Raw genomic sequence first — 20,567 nt, 5'->3', positions numbered from 1 at the left:
CTTTGGGGAAGAGAATCCTCTCCATTACTATCCCTCTCATCACATTTCTTCATTGTTCCTATCTAAGTTGTTATTAGAAGATACATGTAGAATCTGCCCATAATCTTTCATCTGTAGATAATCTTTTAAAGAGCGTGCACCATAATTGAGTTCAGGTGGCAGCCATGAATGAGACAAATCTTGAAGGAGATTAAGATGAATAACAGAACTGCTTGCCAGAGTCCCATTGCCCCAGAAAGAAATGAGAAATTAATAGAATCAGGATTGGTGTGGTCTGGCTACCAAAAAAAGAGAGAAATGTTTAAACACGCGCTCTGACTATGTCAGTGAAAGACAAATCTCTGTCTTCCTGTTGTACCTTTAAGACTCCTGTGCTCCCGGGATCAACCATGTAGAACCAGAACCGAACAGCACACATTCCGAGGCTTGCTGGAAAGTATTGGGAAGTGGTGATTCTTGCAGTGTATCCTTCTTTGGGGCCAGATGAGTTGACAAACAGGAAGTGCTGACCACTACCTTGAAATAGATAAACAATTTTTATTTAGTGAAATGATAAATTTTGTAGCACGAGGTAGAATATATTTAAATCGTGTATGAATTTCAGTTTTCCCCAAACACACACACGCACGCACAGAGAAAATTAAACACAACTCACTTTCTTCAATTATATATCAACAATATTGACTTCTTTAAACCAACATTAAAAAGAGTATCACCATGATTATGTAATTCACAAGATTCACCTTGGTATGTGACTTGTGCATAAAGATGATCAAATATTTCGTTGACTCTGAAAGTGTATTCCTTTTCTCCTACATTGCACAAACTTGTCTGTCAGTTTCAAGCAAATAAAATATTTCGTATGCTGCATGTAGAACAGGTATGGAGGGTGTTGGGACTGACTGATACTCTATGTTATTTTTGGTTGTTCCAATTCTCACACTGACCAAAGTAGCAGTGAATGGCAGATAAGAACTGCAAAGTGAAATGTAATTCTGAAATTTACCTTATTATTTTTCTGAACAATAGATAACTTCTCAACTACATTAGTATGTGAACGATCTCTCAATTTAAACACAACTGGATTTTCTTTTTCTGTAGACATCATCAAAATGCATCACAGTTACTACTTCCTCTGCGGCTTTTACTAGGGGAGAATGAAATGTGTGTGTATATATATATATATAAACATTTCCTCAGGTTAATTATTTATTTATAGTTCTAAACAAAGTCCATTAAAATATTCTTTAGTTACAAGTATTTTTTCTTGTGGCTTTCTCAGTATTTTTACTGAGAAATACACACGTAAATCATAAATTGTGAGTTAACAGTATGCCTTTTCCAGAATGTCATATAGTTGGAATCATACAGTACATAGTCTTTTTAGATTAGCCTGTTTCAGTTAGCAATATGTACCATTTAAGGTTCTTCTGTTTCTTTTTGTGACTTGATAGCTCATTTATTATTATCACTGGATAACATTTCCTTATATGGATGCACCACAGTTTCTGTATCTGTTCACCTATGAAGGACATCCTGGTTTCTTCTCAGCTTTAGCAAATGTAAATAAAGTTTTTATAAGCATTAGTGTGTAAATTGTTGTGTGGACAGAAGTTCTCAACTCATGTGTAAATACACCAAGGTAGACAACAGCTGGATCTTACAGTAAGACTAGGCTTAGTTTTGTATGAAGTGGACAATCTATTTTCCAAAGTTGGCAGTCCCACCAGCAATGAATGAGTTCCCATTTCTTCTCATTCTTATCTGCATTTGGAGTTATCAGTGACCTGGATTTTAGCTACTGTAATAGATAATATTTATTTGTGTTCTCTATTGAGGGCAAGTCTTGTTAGAGAGAACAGACTGTTCTGGATAAATGGCAACTTTTCTCCTCCACCAGCTCAAAGCAGAGAGGAGTTTTCTCTGATCTTTACTGTGAGAAATGGTAGGGCTCCTGAAGTTAAACCGTAAACAAGTGTGAGGACCTCTAACACTGGATATCCCCCGGGATTTTTTAATCTCTCAAATGGGTGCACATTGCTGTTGTTTAGTGGCTAAGTCATCTCCAACTCTTTCGCAACTCTGGGGACTGTAGCCCGGTAGGCTCCTCTGTCCATGGGATTTCCTAGGCAGGAATACTGGAATGGGTTGCTATCTCCTGCTCCAAGGGATCTTCCTGACCCAGAAACCGAAACTGCGTCTCCTACATGGACAGATTCTTTTCCACTGAGACACCTGGGAAGCCCAGGGCACACTGAGCCTAGAGCCCTTCATCAGTTAGGGATTAGAACTTCCTCCCCCAGTTCTGATTCCTGCAGAGGTTTCTGCTCCTGAGCTTCTGCTCCAGGAAGCTGTGATTCTGTTTCTCCTATTTGGCTTCAATTTGGAGGCAGTGGTTTGCCTTTGACATCGATTCTCTAACAGATCTAAAAGAGCTGTTGATTTTTAGTTTATTCAGCTTTTTGTCTTGTTATGAGGATAGGAATAATGACTTCCAAATGACTTACATGTCAGATGAGAAACTGAAAGTGACTGGTATATATTAAAAAAAACTATTCCTTTCTGAAAGTATTTCTCTTCATTAAGGACCCTTATAATGTCTGGCAAAATAAAGAAAAAATCTTATCCAAGAAAAATAACCAAGAAACATGAAGTATGAGTTATTGCAGCAAGATTCTCCTCAATATAAAAGAGTGGTGGGAATTCCCTGATGGTCCAATGGTTGAGAAATGGGCTTCCCAGCCAGGGGACTGGGTTTGATCCCTGGTCAGGGAACTAAGATTCTGCATGCCACAAACAAGACCTGATGCAGCCAAATAAGTAAATAAAGCATTTGTTTAAAAAAAGAGTGGTAGTGGAAATAATTGGAAATGCTTCCCTATCACATCTGTGAATGGTCTTCTATCTTCAACGTTCTATGAAGTTTATTTTATGTGCTAGCAAGTACTGGATTAGGAAAACTGTACACACTATTTTAATCCAACAATGAAACAGTTTTCTTTCACATTTCATTGCAAGGATGTCACTTGCTTGTTTTCTTATTTGGAAAATGAAGACATATATGTGGCATGCTCAACCAAGGTATACCTACACTTCATCTGTTAAACCCAAGAACTGTGACTTATTCCTTAAGAACATGCATTCGTTATGCTATTTTGATTAAATAAGAACATTGAAGCTTTCCCTCATCTTAATTACATTTTATACCCTTGATGACTTATAATTAGCTTAAATAATTACTCTTTTATATAGTTAAGACTTTACTGAAAATATAGTGGATGTAAAGAAATAGACTTGATCGAGTTCCAAATAAGGTAAATTAATGCTAACTGTCTGGGCTGCCATTGTTAGCTCATGCACGAGGTGGCGTGGCTCTGTCATAGGAGTCTCACTGTAGTTATGCTCTCAGCGGGGAGCAACTCTGGTTGCCTTCTTTGTGAGTGAGCACGTGGTGTGGGTGTGGCTGGTATGTAAGCCCATTATCGGTGTTCCAACCAGGGAGTGGGTCCAGCAGCGGCCACTTTGTTGGTGAACACACTGGGTGGTGGGCTGTATCACAGAATCCCATGTACCTGCAGAGAGCCCCTAGGGTGAAGCATGCTGGGATTCCTTTCCAAATGGAGTATTCCGGTCCCATCTGCCTCACACCACAGCTTGGAGCTGGATCTGAGCAGACAGGTCCTGGAAGAGTACTGCCGTATAGGCAACCGTGTTTCCAAGAGGCAGCACAGCCACCTCAATCCCCATAGCCACACCGCAGGCCCTATCACCAGCCTGGCATTAAGTCTGGTAGGAACAAAATGGAGAAAGGGATGCAGCATTTGAGATGTTTCTGGGTAGACCCGAGGACCCCTGCATGGTCACTCGGTGCATAGGTTCTCTGTGACCACACAGGCCTCACGTGCATTAGTGCTCACCTTCTTGGGGACAGAACATTCACACACATGAGCAACAGACCCTTATCAAACCTGACCCTCAGGGCCTCTACTCAAACAACTGGGAAGCAGACCCCATCCTTGACAGGTCTGTGACAGCCACACAGCAAAGAGGTCCGACACAACTTCCAGACAAGGCTCTTGTCACCATGACACCAGCCACACCCCCTATCAGAAGGATGACAGCCAGCACTCCCTTTGGATGTACGCCCGTCATGACTTGCAAATAGCCCTTGCACCCAAAATATTGGACTCACACAGTTTGCACAGGGATGGTTGCACATGAAAACAGCCCTTCAATACCACAGTAGTTAACTGTTTCTCCTGAATTTACAGAGACAGAGAAATTTGAGAAAAGTAAAAGTGAAGGAACTATTTCCAACTAAATAGTCAAGGCTATGGTTTTTCCAGTGGTCACGGATGGATGTGAGAGTTGGACTGTGAAGAAGGCTGAGCACCAAAGAATTGATGCTTTTTAACTGTGTTGTTGGAGAAGACTCTTGAGAGTCCCTTGGACTGCAAGGAGATCCAACCAGTCCATCCGAAAGGAGATCAGTCCTGGGTGTTCACTGGAAGGACTGATGCTGAAGCTGAAACTCCAATACTTTGGCCACCTCATGCAAAGAGTTGACTCATTGGAAAAGACCCTGCTGCTGGCAGGGATTAGGGACAGGAGGAGAAGGGGATGACAGAGGATGAGATGGCTGGATGGCATCACCGACTCGATGGACATGAGTTTGAGTGAACTCCGGGAGTTGGTGATGGACAGGGAGGCCTGGCGTGCTGTGATTCATGGGGTCGCAAGGAGTCGGACATGACTGAGCGACTGAACTGAACTGAGACAGGAAAAATCCCCTGAAAGAAGAAACAATGAATCAGGCCTTTCCAGTCTGCTAGGCCCAAGTTCAAAAAGGAGGTGATAAAAATGATAAAGGAATTAAAGACTATCAATAGCTGAAAACTTCCCTAACACCCAAAACAATTAAGAAAATGGTGATAGAAACATACATATCAGTACTTACCTTAAATGTAAACAGGTTAAATGTTTAAATGTTTTAAGCAAAGGGCGTACACTGGTAAATGGATAAAAAAGCAAGACCTGTAAGTATGCTGTCTATAAGAGACCTCCCACTCCAGATCTAGGGATACAAACGGACTGAAAGTGAGAGGATGGACAAACATATTCCATGCAAATGGAATTCAGAGGAAAGCTGGAGTAGGAATACTAAGACAAAATAGACCTTAAAGACTGTTACAAGAGACAAAGAAGGACACTACATAATGATCCTGGGATCAGTCTAAGAAGGTATAACTATTGTAAATATTTATGCCCCCAACATAGGAGAACCTCAATATCCAAGGCAAATGTTAATATGCATTAAAGGAGAAACTGACAGTAACACAGGAATAGGGGGGACCTTAAACCCCAATTTCATCAATGGACAGATCATCTGGACAGAAAATCCAGAGGAAACACAGGCCTTACCACACCCATTATAAGCAGAGAGACTTGGTATTTATAGAACATTTCATCTGACAGCAGGAGAATACACATTTTCAAGATACATGGAACATTTGCCAGGACTGATCACATGCTGGGTCACAAAGTGAGCAAATTTAAAATTTTAAAATTCTTAAATTCAAGAAAATTGAAATCATATCAAGCATATTTTCTCACAACACTATGAGATTAAAAAATAAGGGAAAAAAAAAGCTGTTAAAAAGAAAAACATGTGGAAGCTAAACAATGTGCTACTAAACAACCAGTGGATGGCTGAGAAAAATAAAGAGGAAATAAAATACCTGGAGACAAATGAAAACAGAAGCATGGTGATCCAAAACCCATGGGATGCAGCAGAAGCAGTTCTAACAGGGAGTTTTATAGTAATAGTCTTACCTCAGGACAAATAAAAATCTCAAACAACCCAACTTACACCTAAAGGAACTGGAGAAAAGAGAACAAAATCCAAAGTTAGTAGAAGGAAAGAAATCTTAAAGATCCGAGCAGAAACAAATGAAAAACAGATGAAGAAAACAATAGAAAAGATGAATGAAACTAAAAGCTGGTTCTTTGAAAAAAAAATAAAATTGATAAAGCTTTTTCAATTAAAAAATGGGAGAGAGCTCAAGTTTGTAAAATTAGAAATGAAAAAGGACAAATTACAAATTACAGTGGACACCGCTGAAATAAACACCCATAAAACACTACTATTAAACACCTGCTGCTGCTGCTGCTGCTAAGTCATTTCAGTCGTATCCGACTCTGTGCGACCCCATAGATGGCAGCCCACCAGGCTCCCCCATCCCTGGGATTCTCCAGGCAAGAACACTGGAGTGGGTTGCCATTTCCTTCTCCAATGCATGAAAGTGAAAAGTGAAAGTGAAGTCGCTCAGTCATGTCTGACTCTTAGCGACCCCATGGACTGCAGCCTACCAGGCTCCTCCGTCCATGGGATTCTCCAGGCAAGAACACTGGAGTGGGTTGCCATTTCCTTCTCCAATGCATGAAAGTGAAAAGTGAAAGTGAAGTCGCTCAGTCATGTCTGACTCTTAGCGACCCCATGGACTGCAGCCTACCAGGCTCCTCCGTCCATGGGATTTTCCAGGCAAGAACACTGGAGTGGGTTGCCATTTCCTTCTCCAATGCATGAAAGTGAAAAGTGAAAGTGAAGTCGCTCAGTCTACATACCGATAAAATGGATGAATTCTCTGAAAGGTACAGTCTCCCAAGACTGAACCAGGAAGAAACAGAAGATATGAACAGGTCAATTGCAAGTACTGAAATAGAAACTGATTTTAAAACTCCCAACAAATTAAATTCCAGGACCAGATGGCTTCACAGGCAAATTTGATCAAACATTTAGGGAAGTGTTAACACAGGTCCTTCTGAAGCTATTAAAAAAAAAAAAAAAAAAAAAAAATTGCAGAGGAAGGAACATTCCCAATCTCATTCTGTGTGGCCGCCATAATCCTGGTACCAAAGCCAGGCAAAGATACCACAAAAAAAGAAAATTATAGGCCAAGCTCATCTATGAACATAGATGCAAACATCCTTAACAAAATATTAGCAAACCTAATTCAACAATATGGGCTTCCCTGGTGGCTCAGATGGTAAAGAATCCACCTTCAATGCAGGAGACCTAGGTTCAATCCCTGGGTTGGGAAGATCCCCTGGAGGAAGGCATGGCAACCCCCTCCAGTATTCTTGGCTGAAGAAGCCCCGTGGACAGAGACGCTTGGTGGGCTACAGTCCATGGGGTCACACAGAGTCAGACACAACTGAACAACTAAGCACAAGCACACAATCTTTTTATAAAACCATTCCACATTTCATAGGTTAGCTCTTAAATAGGATGATATATATAATGAGATTGATGAACTTTGATCTCACGAAAGAAGATTATGTTTAACTCAGACATCACATATATTTCTTTCCATGATTTAATGCTAACATGATGCTGAAGATTAAATATTTAGGGCAGTGGGGCAAAAAGTATTTGTGTTCATTGACATGAATTTAATCTGTTTTACAAAGTTGGGAACTCTCATTTAAAACCGGTATTGTAGTAAATTATTCTTCTAACTACAAAAATACACTGAAACTTCACTAATTCAGCTGTTTCTCTTGAATAGTTTTAATCATATAGTATGTAGTTTAAAACATAAGTTTTAAGCTTGCCCAGAAACCTGAGTTCATTCTAACCAAGTTCTCCATGCTTGGTCTTTGCCCACTCGCTTCTAGAGGGACTTAGACTACAGCATCCTTAGTGTCTCAATACCTCCTTTCATGGCACCTCAAGTGGGAAGTTACATCTCAGTTTTGTTTATTAAGTACTTCAGTGCAAACAACTTAGTATTTATTGGTATCTAACAATATTACAGGCATTTGAAAACTAAAACATACAACTGAAAAAACTCATTTCATTCTTAAATAGCCACAATTATGTTCTATCTGAGTGGGCTTCTACTGGGCACTGCACACGTTCTCAAACCTCAAAATCAGATGGAACAAAATCACCTTCACTCCTCATTCCACATTTACTTTCCCAGGACTTAATTTTTTCTTACAGCAACTACTGAAAAGCAGTTTAGCAAAGATACAATATGACTGAAAAAAATGTAGGACAATCTGCTGTTTGTATTTTAGGGTTATATCATGGAACTCAGTGTAAAAAAAAAAAATACTAATTTACTGGGAATGATGATAATCCAGCATGCCACTGCAGTATATATTATTTCAGTACAAGACAAACAATGTCACATAAAGCTCAACATCAAAGGTAGCAATTCCAATTATTAGTTAGGGGACTGGGTGAGCTTTCAGAGCACACCCCACATAGCCTCTTCTGATCTGCATATTCAATTTTGGTCTTACCAGATCCCCCAGTCAAACACAGAAATCAGAAAGTCGATTCCTGTGTGGTGTATTTGTGCTTATAAATGTAAAATTTTATCCATTTAAAAATTTAAGATTGCAAAACCGTGCATAGCAATTTAGAAGCCACCATTGCAAATTTGGTCTTTGGGGATTTTAAATTCTGGAACTCAAGCATATCTAAGTTTGACTTTGCAAGTGAAATAGACTTGTTGCGGTGCTATGTTTTTTGTTTTCCTGGAGAATCATAAAGGTGAAAAGTTGCTAAGTCTCTTAAAATTATTAATAGAAATGTATAAATTCTCTGGGAACTAGGTACTCTATCACAAAATTATAAACTGTTACATTGAATTATACTTTCAGAAATAGACTTGGTCTTTATCTAGCAAGCTCAGACTAGACATGCTTTCATACGTTTATAAACTTTCAGTTGCTTCATTGAGAGCTACCTATTTATATCTGGAAAAATCCTTGGGGAGGTCAATCCAGCCTCCTTCACAAAGTTCAGAACTTGTTAAAGCAGAAAATAAAGCTGAAAAGTTCCAATCACCACAACATAGTTAGAATTTAACAGTAAATCATGAAACCAGCATTATTTAAATGTAACTGTGTGGCATGATCAAGCATTCATTCATGGGACAGATTTCCACAGAAGGGGACTGTTTTGTTCATTAATTTGATTTTCAACTATTTCATAACTTTCTACTGGGCATTTAAAAAGCTATTTAACTCTGATATAATAGATCAGAATAGATCCAATTAAGTTTGTAAAATCTAAAACATTACTACATGTAATACTCTAGAACATGGGCATTCATTAAATATTATCTGAATTTTACCTCTCCTCAGATGCTATGCCTCCTGATATTTTCTGTACCTTTTCAGTTTAACATTTCAATTTTGCTTGTACCAGACTAATGATTACAAATTCTTAAAATTCTCAGGGTATAGCTTTTATATTTCACATCTTAACTAGCTAAAATAAAAACTGGACAGAAACTTCTCATTAATGTTAAAATTTTAAATTTTAATTTAAAATTTAAAAATTTTAAAGAGTCACACATGTTTTCAAAAACTGCCTTAGTGTCAAATAGGGCAAATTCATCATCAAAGTGTATTTTGTTCAAATCATTACCGTTTCTTGACATTAGAGGCCAAAATACACTAGCCATATTCAGAATCCATCACCATGCTTCATGAACATTCATTTTAAACTTTGATGTCTGTAGAAAGTAAAGATTCTAATTTGTCTTGTAGATGTTATTAGCTACAATTTTGAGTTTTTGAAAATGTTTCATTGAGTTATTATGGCATAAGGTAATATATTTGACATGTCTCTTTAAAATAGACAGCTAACACTTTTTAAAAAAAGCTGCATTTTTAAAGCTCCAGTGCCCTCAGCAGAATAATACTCATTTGCACTAGGGTCAAATCATAAAAGACAATTTCTCACTTCAAGTGTTCTGAATTCACTCACTGCTTTAAATTGTAGGCAATTTTCATCTTTTTTTTTTCTTGTTCATAAAATAGGCTAATGGCTTTTTTTTTTCTTTCTTTTTTAAATGCAATATGTCTCTCTTTCAAGATAGCAAATTCTCCCTTCCTCAAAGTCAGACTTACTTTGTTTGGCTCCATATCCTCTATAATTTCTGCCTGTCTCTCACTCTAAAATAGAAGGGTGCACAGGACTATGAGTTGAAATGCCCTCAATCTCTTTATGTACTTTCATTCCCTCCCCATACCAGATGTTCAAGGTGTTAGCCATTTGCATCTGCAAGTTTTAAAGCCTGTGAAATAGAAACACACTCAGAGAGAGAACAAAAGTTTCCTCAAAGGTGTCAGAATGGCAACCACAGACACAGCGCCTCTCAAGTCAAGTGAGATCTGCTCATAGCATTTGATAGACATTGTCACTGCATCCCTTCCTGAAGAGCTATGCACTGAATATATTTGACATTTCTTCATTTTCACCTTTTCCAACAGTTTATTCTTTAGGCATTATTCTCTTGAGAGTCATTATTACCTATTTTTAAAAACTCCACTTTCCAGCAGAATGTCTCATTTCAGCACTATTCTCTATTACCAAATTGAGTGCTATAAACTCTCCCCCTCAGGATGTGGTGCTCTGATATAAAAATGAAGCTTCTAGTTGCGACATGCTGACATAGGGTAGATTCAACTTCTTTTGCAGTTTCTAATATGCTCAGCAGCAAAAATGTCTCAATCACATGAAGATGATATATGAATGGAACTGGCTGGTACTTCCTATAAGTCTAGGAATTTCAAAGGATTCAGAGTTTCTCAAGCCTCAAAGAAGAACCCTGAGTTATATCTTTAGTGCTTTTTCCTGTCAAAATGCCTTTGGAAACATGTATTGGTTTAACAGTATTTCTGTAACATGGTTTCATTTGCCAAATTAAGATTAAAAAGGAAGCTAATTAAATTATAAACTCTTTTCTTTAGGTAAGTGATATATAGTAAGAAATGATTTTGTTTGATCTATTGCCTGAAAGGGTATGGGAAGCAAATAAGAATGGAAGAAAATTTATCTTTATGAAAATAGAAAACAGTATTATTATATTATTTTAATAAATAAATAGGGAGCAGAATCTGGGCTGGATTGTATACTAGTTAAGCCTGCAGGAGCTAGAGGTCTTGATTCAAATTCTGACTTTTCCACTTATTAGGTATGTGACCTTGAGCAGCCTATTAAAATTCTCCAGGACTCAAAAACAATAAGAGATAATTATAGTAGGTACTTTAGCCTCAAGGGGTTGTGGTAAAGACTGAATGAGACCCTACACAAGAGCATATAATACCAAATATTAATATAGATGGTAAATGCTATGTAGTTCAACAGATAACAGATGTCTTAAAATCGGTGGATACAGAAAGAGACCATAAAAGATGATTCATTATGTTGTTATTCAGTCACTCAGTCATGTCCAACTCTTTGTGACCCCTTGGATTGCAGCATGCCAGGCTTCCCTATCCTTCATTGTCTTCCAGAGTCTGGTCAAACTCAGGTCCATCAAATTGGTGATGCCATCCAATCACAGAGAAGGCAATGGCACCCCACTCCAGTACTCTTGCCTGGAAAATCCCATGGACAGAGGAGCCTGGTGGGCTGCAGTCCATGGGATCGCTGAATCCAACACGACTAAGCGACTTCACTTTCAATTTTCACTTTCATCCATTGGAGAAGGAAATGGCAAGCCACTCCAGTGTTCTTGCCTGGAGAATCCCAGGGACTGGGGAGCCTGGTGGGCTGCCCTCTATGGGGTCGCACAGAGTCGGACATAACTGAAGCAACTTAGCAGCAGCAGCCATCCAATCATCTCATCATCTGTTGTCCCCTTCTCCTCCTGCCTTCAATCTTTCCTAGTATCAGGGTCTTTTCCAATGATTCATTATATTAGAATATTAAAGAATATTTACAAGTGCTTCCCTTGTAGCTCAGTCAATAAAAAATTTGCCTGCAATAGAGGAAACCACGGTTCGATTCCTGGGTTGGGAAGATCCCCTGGAGGAGGAAATGGAAACTCACTCCAGTCTTCTTCCCTGGAGAATCCCATGGACAGAGGAGCCTGGCAGGCTACAGTCCATGGGGTCACAAGAGTCAGACATGGCTTAGTGACTAAACCATTACCACCACCACCAAAGTATACAGCAGAGATGTCATAGGCAAAGGAGGTTGTACAGGAGTGGGAAAAGATCATCAAAAAAAGAAAGAAAGAAAGAAAGAAAACAAATGTGGGTGAAGATTTCTGGTTTCCAGTCCAGCATATAAGGAGCTTGGAAAGCACTGGTTTCGTCTTCCAAACAGCCAAAAATAAAAAACTTTTCTTAGATCCTTCAAGAAGAGAGATCACAGGGAAAACTGCTTCCCCCAAATTGATGGGCATATATGGAGAGTACAAGGACTTCCCTGGTGGCTCAGATGGTAAAGGGTTTGTCTACAATGTGGGAGACCCAGGTTCAATCCCTGGGTTGGGAAGATCCCCTGGAGAAGGATTTGGCAATCCACTCCAGTACTCTTGCCTGGAAAATCCCATGGACAGAGGAGCCTGGTAGGTTACAGTCCATGGGGTCACAAAGAGTCAGACATGACTCAGCAACTTCACTTTCACTTTCAGAGAGTACAAAAATAGCAAAGCAAAACCTGGGAAAAGGAACTATGACTGGAGTCCGCATTTGGCTTTCCAGGTGGCTCAATGGAGGAGACGTGGGTTCAATCTCTGGGTGGGGAAGACACTCTGGAGAACGAAATGGCAACCCACTCCAGTATTCCCTGGGAAATCCCATGCTCAGAAGAGTCTGGCGGGCTACAGTCCATGGGGTCATAAAAGAGTCAGTCAGACATGACTGAGCGAGTAAACAACTCACTTGGTAGGAGCCCTACCAAGTTTTCATGGTGAAGATTAGAAAAAAATCCCTTCTACTTCTTACAAGGAGAGAGGAAAAAGTAGCCATCTGAAAGTGTGCCTGTTTTTCTTAATGATTTCTCTCTCACCTAAGGCTTCTCAGGTGGGGTAGGATAAGAAGTGGAAAGTACTTATGAAGGTTAGGGTCAAAGGACACAGCCACACTAGTAGACTGAGAAATCGTGAGATTGGAGAATGATTCCCTCCCCTGACCTGACACTTGGCACCTTTCCATCCCATCATCACATCACTAGGGCTCCTACATAATATCAGGGAACTGTAGTGAAAGAGTGTCACCTCTCAGACCTTATTTAAGAAGTTTGGACCTCCAAAATACAACAAGGGAGACAAAGCCAGGATGCCAGAGGAAAACTTTACCTTCTGACACCCACAGCTCTAGTCAGCAGTAAACACAACCTAGCCAGATAAACAAAAACCTGATAAGTATATAGTATTATACTTACTGTATACTGTATACTTATTATACATCATTATCTGGCTGTTTATCTTGATTCTTTCAAAGCAATTCATTATGTTCACCAACGACACAAACTTACAAGTCATACTAAAACAATGATATAGCCAAATGTTGACATTTGTTAATACCCAAAGAATATTCGAGGAACAAGCACACAGACTTTGTAGAAGAATAAGAGATGAAATAAAAACTGCTCTTTGGGGAAGAACATAGGAAGCCCTTAAAACCAAATTAAAAGGTAGTTAAGAGCCTCTGATTTGGTGTCATCATTTAGGAATATTAACCCTGTATCCATGTGAAGAGTGGCCTGGTTTAGGAGAATACTTGCACAAAAATGAGTTGGCTGGACATGTGCAACAGTCCAGGGGTTACTAAGATGGCAGAGGTGGAGATGCAATGAAAGAAAAGCATATAAGTTGAGAATGAAGAGGTAACAGATTGAAATTCAGAGAGAATTAGTTCATAATATTAATAATGATAATTTTAATAACAGAAATAGTAAGATCAGGATTAGAAAATTCTTTCCTAAAGGAAGGTAAGTGTGAGTTTGAATATGGAGTTGAAAATACTGGCAACTAAAAATATGGGATGAGGATGTGGAAATAAGGGTTACATACATGGGGGAATGAACAAATTTTGAGTGCTAAGAGAATAAAAATTCAAGCAAAATGTGTAGGAAAAGATATAAAAAGGTAAAAGTCAGAATATTGGTTGAGATGCACAAATAGGTCCCAAAAGGAGAAAGAAAAAGCATAAAATACAAATATAACACTAGGGGGAAAATCACATACACTATACTGAAAACATGGATGAATACTTTAAGAAGGTGTGGATTGATCATGACTGCGTGCTAAGTCACTTCAGTTGTGTCCACCTCTTTGCAACCCCATGGACTGTAGCCCACCAGGCTCTTCTGTCCATGAGATTCTCCAAGGAAGAAGACTGGAGTGGGTGGCCATGCCCTTCTCCAGGGGATCTTCCTGACCCAGGGGTCAAACCCATGTCTCTTGAGTCTCCTGCATTCGCAGGTGGGTTCTTTTCCACTAGCACCATCTGGGAAGAACAGGTGGATTGATCAGTAGTGTCAAATGCAGCATTAGAAGAATCATTATAATTATGATTATATGAATTATTATGAAATTAATGAAGTCCTCAAAGACAGCTAGAATACATGCTTCATGAGGGTCAGGAATGTATTTGGTGAACAATTATCTCTACAGTTTTAGATCAGTGACCAAGAGTCAGTGACCAATAATTATACATTGAAGAAATATACACACACACACACACACACACACACACACATACTGCACAATGCTACATGTGGACTCTTAGTTACCCAACCAAGGATCGAACCTGCACCCCCTGCATTGGAAGGGCAGAGTCTTAAACACTGGACAACTAGGGAAGTCCCAAGAAAAAATATTTTGGGGGGACTATGGAAGACAGATTGCAGGAAACCAAAGATGATGTGTGTATTGAAGTAGAGGATACAAACAATGTGTTACTGTTCAGTTTCTCAGTTGTGTCCAACTCTTTGTGACCCCATGACTGCAGCACACCAGGCTTCCCTGTCCTTCACCATCTCCTGGAGCTTGCTCAAACTCATATCCAATTAGTTGGTGATGCCATCCAAACATCTTGTCCTCTGTCGTCCCCTTTTTCTCCTTCTCTCTATCTTGCCCAGCATCAGAGTCTTTTCCAATGAGTCACCTCATCTCATCAAGTGGCCAAAGTACTGGAGTTTCAGCTTCAGCAGCAGTCCTTCCAATGAATATTCAGTGTTGATTTCTTTTAGGATTGACTGGCTTGATCGACTTGGAGGCCAAAGGACTCTCAAGAGTCCTCTCCAACACCACAGTTCAAAAGCATCAATTTTTCACAGCTCAGCCTTCACTGTCCAACTCTTATATCCATACATGTCCCACAATGTGTGGAAAATGTTAATTTGAGATAAAAAATAATTAAAAACAATACTATTTAGATGAGAAACAAAGTTAAGATTTTGTAGTTAGGTAATTCATTGTTTTTTAAGGTAAGAAAGAATTGTGATGCCTAAAGTCAAAAAGTGGTGATAAAGAGGCAATTTAAGGATACACACAAAATTAACTAAATTACAAAGAGGCAAGGTTCTGAAAAGACAGAAAAGGATAAGTTGAATGGTTCCATTATTTCACTGAGAACTAGAGTCATAAATAAATAAACATTTAGTGAATTCCTTTTAGAGAAACTCTTGATTCTTGGATACTTGGGAAATGATAAATAACCTGAAAGATTTTCAGAGTATTTATTTAGGCTTTAATCTTGCCCTACAGGATTCTAAAAGCACTGCTTCCTTCACATGGCTTTCACTTTCCACCATCTCTCACAGATGATACCTCCTGGCATTTCAAAAAGAGAAAGCATATCCTGAGTCCTACCTGAAACAATTATTAAGTATCCTTGGAAGTATTTTAAGTGAACACAGACAAAGAAAAGAAAAACAGAAATAAAGATTTTGTTTCTCCAAGGAGGCAGGAAAATGTGATATAAATTGGGTGGGGTATTGATTCAAATGGTACATGTGAATGATTGGAAGGGGTTCAAGTTTGATACCAGCATTACTTTTTGCCAACAAAATAGAAATCACTGTGGGATCATGAGAATTTTTGAAGAAACACAGAGGAGCTGTAGAGGATCTGGGCTTGTTTCTGCTATCTAAACATCACCAAGTTTACCTTCCATCTCAGAGTAAAATAAGGAGAACAGAAACAACCCTGGCCTAACCACTCATATCCTGAAGGAAACTGTTCTTGCTTTCTCACTTCATGAAGAATGGTCATGATGAGAAGTGCCTTTATTCTAATTCTGCTTAACAAATGAAGGGTGTCATCCATTGGCTTTTTGCAATGAGAAAATGAAATCTGCAAGACATATCCTGATATTTATCAGCCAAAACAGCCTCTTTTTTTTTTTTTCTCCGTTAGCATAGTTACATATTTGGAATGGAATGTTTGTAACTCCAAGTAACTGGAGAAAAAGAGAAAGTAGAAATGACACTGAACTGTGATAAGAAAATGGCAACTAGAGTGAACAGGAAATATAGAAATAAAATATTTGTTTGTTTTGAGCTCTTTGACATGGATAAAAAAGCCATCTCCCAACATTTTTGTGTTTTAGAAGAGAAACTACTAAGTATTCTCATATGACCATCACATTTTACATTTGTAAGCTTTGAGAGTGTCATGTTAAGCTGAAGAGATTGTGGGTTACACATGCAGGCTTTTGCTTTAGAGAGATATGAGTTTCAATGCTGGATTCAACAAGTGTCTTCTGTGTGGCTGGGGGCAGGTTATTTATTCTCTCTGTGCATCCATTTCCTCTGCTGTAAAAGTCTCAAGGTATTATGAGGATTAGAAAAGAAAGCCAGAGACCTGGTGATTGGCATTCAGTGACTACCAGTTCAGTTCAGTTCAGTTGCTCAGTCATGTCCGAGTCTTTGCGACCCCATGAATTGCAGCACGCCAGGACTCTCTGTCCATCACCAACTCCTGGAGTTCACCCAGACTCATGTCTGTCAAGTCAGTGATGCCATCCAGCCATCTCATCCTCTGTCGTCCCCTTCTCCTCCTGCCCCCAATCCCTCCCAGCATCAGAGTCTTTTCCAATGAGGCAACTCTGCATGAGGTGGCCAAAGTACTGGAGTTTCAGCTTCAGCATCATTCCTTCCAAAGAAATCCCAGGGCTGATCTCTTTCAGAATGGACTGGCTGGATCTCCTTGCAGTCCAAGGGACTCTCAAGAGTCTTCTCCAGTTACACAGTCACAATTTTTGATAACCAGGCTTGTTCTATTTAGTTACATAGAAGTAAGTAAGTAAGTAAGTAAGTGCTAGTCGCTCAGTGGTGCCTGACTCTTTGCGACCCCATGGACTGCAGCTGACCAGGCTCCTCTGTTCATGAGATTTTCCAGGCAAGGATACTGTAGTGGGTTGCTATTTTCTTCTCCAGGGCATCTTCCCAATCCAGGTCTCCTGCACTACAGGCAGATTCTTGACTGACTGAGCTACAAGGGAAGCCCTTAGTTACATACAACAATTTTCAAGTTTTAGTAGTAAAAACAAATAAATGATAATAAAAAACCTCTCTTCATCTGTAGTATACAAAACCTCTCTCCATCTGTACATATACTTTATGTATATGTAGATCATATAGTACTCTTTCATTCTGAAGTATTTACTTAGTTACTGAATTAATACATTATTTATTAAATATCAGTGCCAAATTACTTTTATGAGATGACATTAAAGGTTACCAAAAGATATAAGAAAATCAGAAAAATATGTTATACTATGTAATATTACTCATTTTATCCTAATAATCCATATCATTATTCTTGATAAAATCTCCTTTTACCTGATGCTATGTGTTCGATGGCATCATAGAAGAGAAGTAAAGGGGACAGAGGAGGTACAAATAGGAGAAAATGAGAAAAATACCAACATACAACCTGTCATCATACAGATGTTATCATACAGTAATAACTATTGTCTAATTGGTATTTTCCAAATCTGTACTTTCATAAAATCAATAACATATCAACTTTGAACTTTAACTACATATTAAAAAAAGAAAAATATATAAAAGGCAAATGAAAGAAAATATGGAAATAAAGAAAGACTGATTCTTCTCTTTGAAAATTATTGAACGAGGAGCCACAATAGTTGGGCAATAATTCAGAAAGCAGTATTTTTAGACATAGAAATTGCTGATACCATAAGAAAACTGCATGCTAAGGTTTAAGTATTAGGATATAATATACACAGCACAATATTATAAAGATAACATATCAGATAAGATTATAACCACCCCTCTTTACTTTTTATATGTTTTTTTTTTTCAAAGTACCTTTTGCATAAAGTAGACGAAGTTGTGCTGTGCTATGCGTAGTCACTCAGTTGTGTCCGACTCTAGCCTGCAGTTCCCTCTGTTCCTGGGGATTCTCCAGCCAAGAAAACTGGAGGGGCTTGCCATGCCCTCCTCCAGGGGATCTTCCCAACCCAGGGATGGAACCCAAGTCCCCCACATTGCAGGTGGATTCTTTACCGTCTGAGTCACCAGGGTTAAGCAGGTCATTTTTGCATTTTCTAGTGGCAAGTACGTGAATTCTAAAACAAGAGGCTGCCCATCTTCAAAGAGATGGATATTTTTCTGTATTTCTTTAGTTAATTCAAGTGTTTTTTTTTTTTTTTCCACTTGAGAGATAAGAAAGCCTTCTCTATGTGTCCAGGGTAATATAGAACAGAGCCGTTCAACAGAAACAGTGAATCCCATATGTAGGTTTAGAATTTTTAGCAACACATTTTAAAAAGTAAAAGGAAATAGGTTAATCTTTAGTAATGCAACTTATTTAACTGAATGTTCCCAAATGCTATCATTGCAACATTTAATCAATAAATTCTTAATGAGATTTTCCTAAATTCTATTTTCTTTTGTATGACATATTTGAAACAGTGTGTAGTTAACATTTGGACCAGCTACATTTCAAGGGTTCAATAATTCCATGTGGCTAGTGGCTACCACATTTGGACAGTGTAGGCTGTAAAAGAAAGCCTTTTAGTCAGAGAGTTCAATATTCCAATCTCCCTTCCCATTTACCCTTGTGACTTAGTCAAGTTTTTCTTTCCAACCTTTTAAAGAATTAAGTATCTTCTACATCTCACTGTATTAAAAGGATGAAATGAGATAACAGAGGCAAATCTCTTACTGTTTCTGATTCTCAGGAAACATTGAACAGATGTTAGTTTTCTTCCTCTAAATCCCTCTGAAATTTATCCTTATTTTGTTTGTAAAAAAAAATCCTTTTGTTTGGGTTTTTGTGAATGGATAAGAACAACAACTATTGCACATCCATTCACAACCCTTTATGGAAACAGTAATGCAGGTAGACTCATTCTAGTGGCTACAGACAAAAATGTCTTTAACCTATATTACCTCCCCACCCTTGTAACACCTACGCTACTCCCCACTGGCTCCTGGGTGATATTTTTTTAAAGGCTCCACTTTTCCTTTCTTTTTCCTAGCAGTTAACTTTCCACACACCATACAAGCTTTTTATTTAAAATGCTTGATACTTATTTTTTGTTCTTCTCTGCTACAATGTCAGCCACATGACATCAGAGATCCTTTCTTGACATATTCAACATATATTCCAAATAACTAGAACAGCTAACAAAAAATAAAAAAGAGGGGAGCTCAACAACAATATGCTGTATGAATAATTGAAAAAAATTTTTTTCACCATGTCAGTGTATGATTTGACTCAGACGGTAAAGAATCTGCCCACAGTGTGGGAGACTTGGGGTTAATCCCTGGGTCAGGAAGATCCTCTGGAGAAGGGCTTGGCAACCCACTCCAGTATTCTTGCCTGGAGAATCCCATGGACAGAGGAGCCTGGCGTGCTATAATCCCTGGGGTCACAAAAAGTCGAACATGACTGAATGACTAACACACACACACAATGTATATAATTTTATTTATCTGTCACACATGTGTAGAAACTCTTCCATTTAGTCACATGCATTTCTTTTAAGATTTTTTGATGTGGACCATTTTTGAAGTCGTTATTGAATTTGTGACTATACTGCTTCTGTTTTATGTTTTGTTTTTTTGGCCCCAAGGCATGTGGGATCCTAGCTCCCTAACTAGGGATCCAACCTGCACCCCCTGCATTGGAAGGTGAAGCCCTAACCACTGGACCACCAGAGAAGTCCCCAGTTACATGTGTTTTTAAAGCAGTGGCTGAAGAATTACACAAATTACAAATGTTTTCCTTTAACACTCTTCTCAGACTTTAATGTGATGATGATGATAAAGAATAGTAGAAGTATATTAGTAGTAATTCACTCCCCTTGGAGTATCCCCCCAAATTCCCATAACATATAACATGTATTATGTAATAATAGTATTTAATAATACATAATACAAAAATTATGCATTATTATGTATAAAAATACACAATAAATTCCAATGTATTTTTTAAGGATCAGCTAAAATATGTACATATTTAAAAATCATATACCCTCAGAGCAGGAACTGGCAACCCACTCCAGTATTCTTGCCTGGAGAATTTCATGAGCAGAGGAGCCTGGTGGGTTACAGTCCATTGGGTCACAAAGAGTCGGACATGACTGAACGTCTAACACACACACCTTTGTTCTACAGCATTGTCTCTACCCTTGAGTAGCACGTGTCTTTATGAGAAATATGAAGGCTTGACTTATGATACACTTTCATATTTAAGGAGAAAAAGATGTATGTGTGAATGAGCCGATTTTACTGAAATGCCTGATATTTGTGAAATATCATGTCTTTAACC

The 20,567-nt window shown here is 38.6% G+C and overlaps 1 protein-coding gene across 3 annotated transcripts in view; it reads right to left on the bottom strand.

Moving 5' to 3' along the window:
- MALRD1 (MAM and LDL receptor class A domain containing 1) overlaps positions 1–20,567 on the bottom strand; it is a 554,066-nt gene that overhangs the window by 152,373 nt on the left and 381,126 nt on the right. For all 3 annotated transcript variants that reach the window (XM_015474019.3, XM_015474018.3, XM_010811194.3), the window contains exon 33: positions 359–516. In XM_015474019.3, coding sequence (XP_015329505.1) covers positions 359–516 — 158 coding nt within the window. The remainder of the gene's footprint in view (positions 1–358; positions 517–20,567) is intronic.

Source organism: Bos taurus, chromosome 13 (assembly GCF_002263795.3).
Source record: "Bos taurus isolate L1 Dominette 01449 registration number 42190680 breed Hereford chromosome 13, ARS-UCD2.0, whole genome shotgun sequence".
In the NCBI taxonomy this organism is placed as follows: domain Eukaryota; kingdom Metazoa; phylum Chordata; class Mammalia; order Artiodactyla; family Bovidae; genus Bos; species Bos taurus.
Note: the sequence above shows the minus strand (reverse complement) of the source record. Positions and strands in the feature narration are given on the sequence as shown.